The 1,317-nt window shown below is 34.9% G+C and overlaps 1 protein-coding gene across 1 annotated transcript; it reads right to left on the bottom strand.

Annotated features, from left to right (window-relative positions):
• Positions 1 to 87: 87 nt before the first annotated feature.
• Tsp_14741 (alpha-adducin (Erythrocyte adducin subunit alpha)) lies at positions 88 to 1,294 on the bottom strand. The gene is made up of 4 exons (XM_003368560.1): positions 1,181 to 1,294; positions 560 to 658; positions 318 to 503; positions 88 to 222 (listed from the first exon to the last, which is right to left on the bottom strand). The coding sequence occupies exons 1-4, from the start codon at positions 1,292 to 1,294 to the stop codon at positions 88 to 90; spliced, it is 534 nt and encodes a 177-aa protein (XP_003368608.1).
• Positions 1,295 to 1,317: the final 23 nt, after the last annotated feature.

Below are 1,317 nucleotides of genomic sequence, written 5' to 3'. Positions count from 1 at the left end.
CATCCGACCTTCCGTGAAAAATGTCTCTTGATGCACATTGCATATATAATATAATGCAATACAATAAGTAATACAACTGTTCCATTATTACATTGCAGCAGATTCAGTTTCGTCCAGCAGACCACGTGAACTGGCCGCGGGCGGTGTCATAATGTCGGAATGTTGCTGAGGCGGACGGCTGCTTGAAATTGGATGCCGATAAATGTGTCCAGTGCGAAATCCCTGAACACAAACAGACAAACAAATGTGTGATTTTTTGAAAATGCAAATTTTTGGAAAATGGCATTTCTACAACATTTCAAAATTTTCATACATACCGCATTGTCCAAAACGCGCATCCAAGCTTCGAATTCCAGTTCGCCAATTTTCCAATTGATCTTGGTTTGGCTTTCGGATTGCTTGTTCACACCACCACCGCCGGCTTTGGTCAAGTCGGCAACTTTCTGCTGCGCGTCTTCGCTTGCAAAAATCAAATTATCAACCCCAACACGAACGGCACGCACCTGAAAATTTTTAACGATTTAAAATTCAAATTTAAACAAAACAAAAAAATATTCACCTGAATATCACAGGCGAGAACAAGATTATAAACAAGGTGGAAAGCTTCGGCTACGGTCGTACCGCAAGCCACGAAACCGTGATTGCGAAGAAACATAACCTGAAAAATAATAACAAAACAATAAAAGTATACAAAACTTTCATTTTACATCAATAAACAATGCAAAATACAGTAAAGAGGAAAAAAATTTCATTGCAATTTAAAATGAATACAACTGAATTTATCCACTTGAAAAACGCAGCTTTTCCAATTAAAATTCATTCATAGTTACTTAGTTTTTGAAAAAAATTCATCATCACTGAACTTTGTTTGATCACTTTTTTATCCTGCTGAATTAGATTCAATAATCAAATCGCAGATTTATCTCAAATTATGTGAATACTGTGAAACATCCACTACAATGAATACAACAATTACAACTTTGCTCTCTAAAATCAAATCAATACACACACCATTGAATAGTATTTTCAAAAAAGTGTAATAAAAAAAGTAATTACGAATAATATATAACATCAGTCATTTACGTCAACTGTCTCAAGTATCTTTCAATAAAAGGCTGTTTTCCTTAAATATATTTTTTTTTGTTCTACATTTTAATTTTATTCTATACCTTGTTCGCACCCAAATCACAAGAAATTGTAGAACGTTCGCTGTCTTCAACAACAATACCATTGTAATCATGGTAACTGACATTGCCATAATCATCGCTTCTTGCTTATCGGGAGTAAGCCACATTTCATTGCAGCGACCTGCAAACA

This window comes from Trichinella spiralis (assembly GCF_000181795.1).
Source record: "Trichinella spiralis strain ISS 195 chromosome Unknown Scfld2266, whole genome shotgun sequence".
In the NCBI taxonomy this organism is placed as follows: Eukaryota; Metazoa; Nematoda; class Enoplea; order Trichinellida; family Trichinellidae; genus Trichinella; species Trichinella spiralis.
The sequence above is the reverse complement of the archived record's forward strand: the minus strand, read 5'-3'. Positions and strand labels throughout refer to the sequence as shown.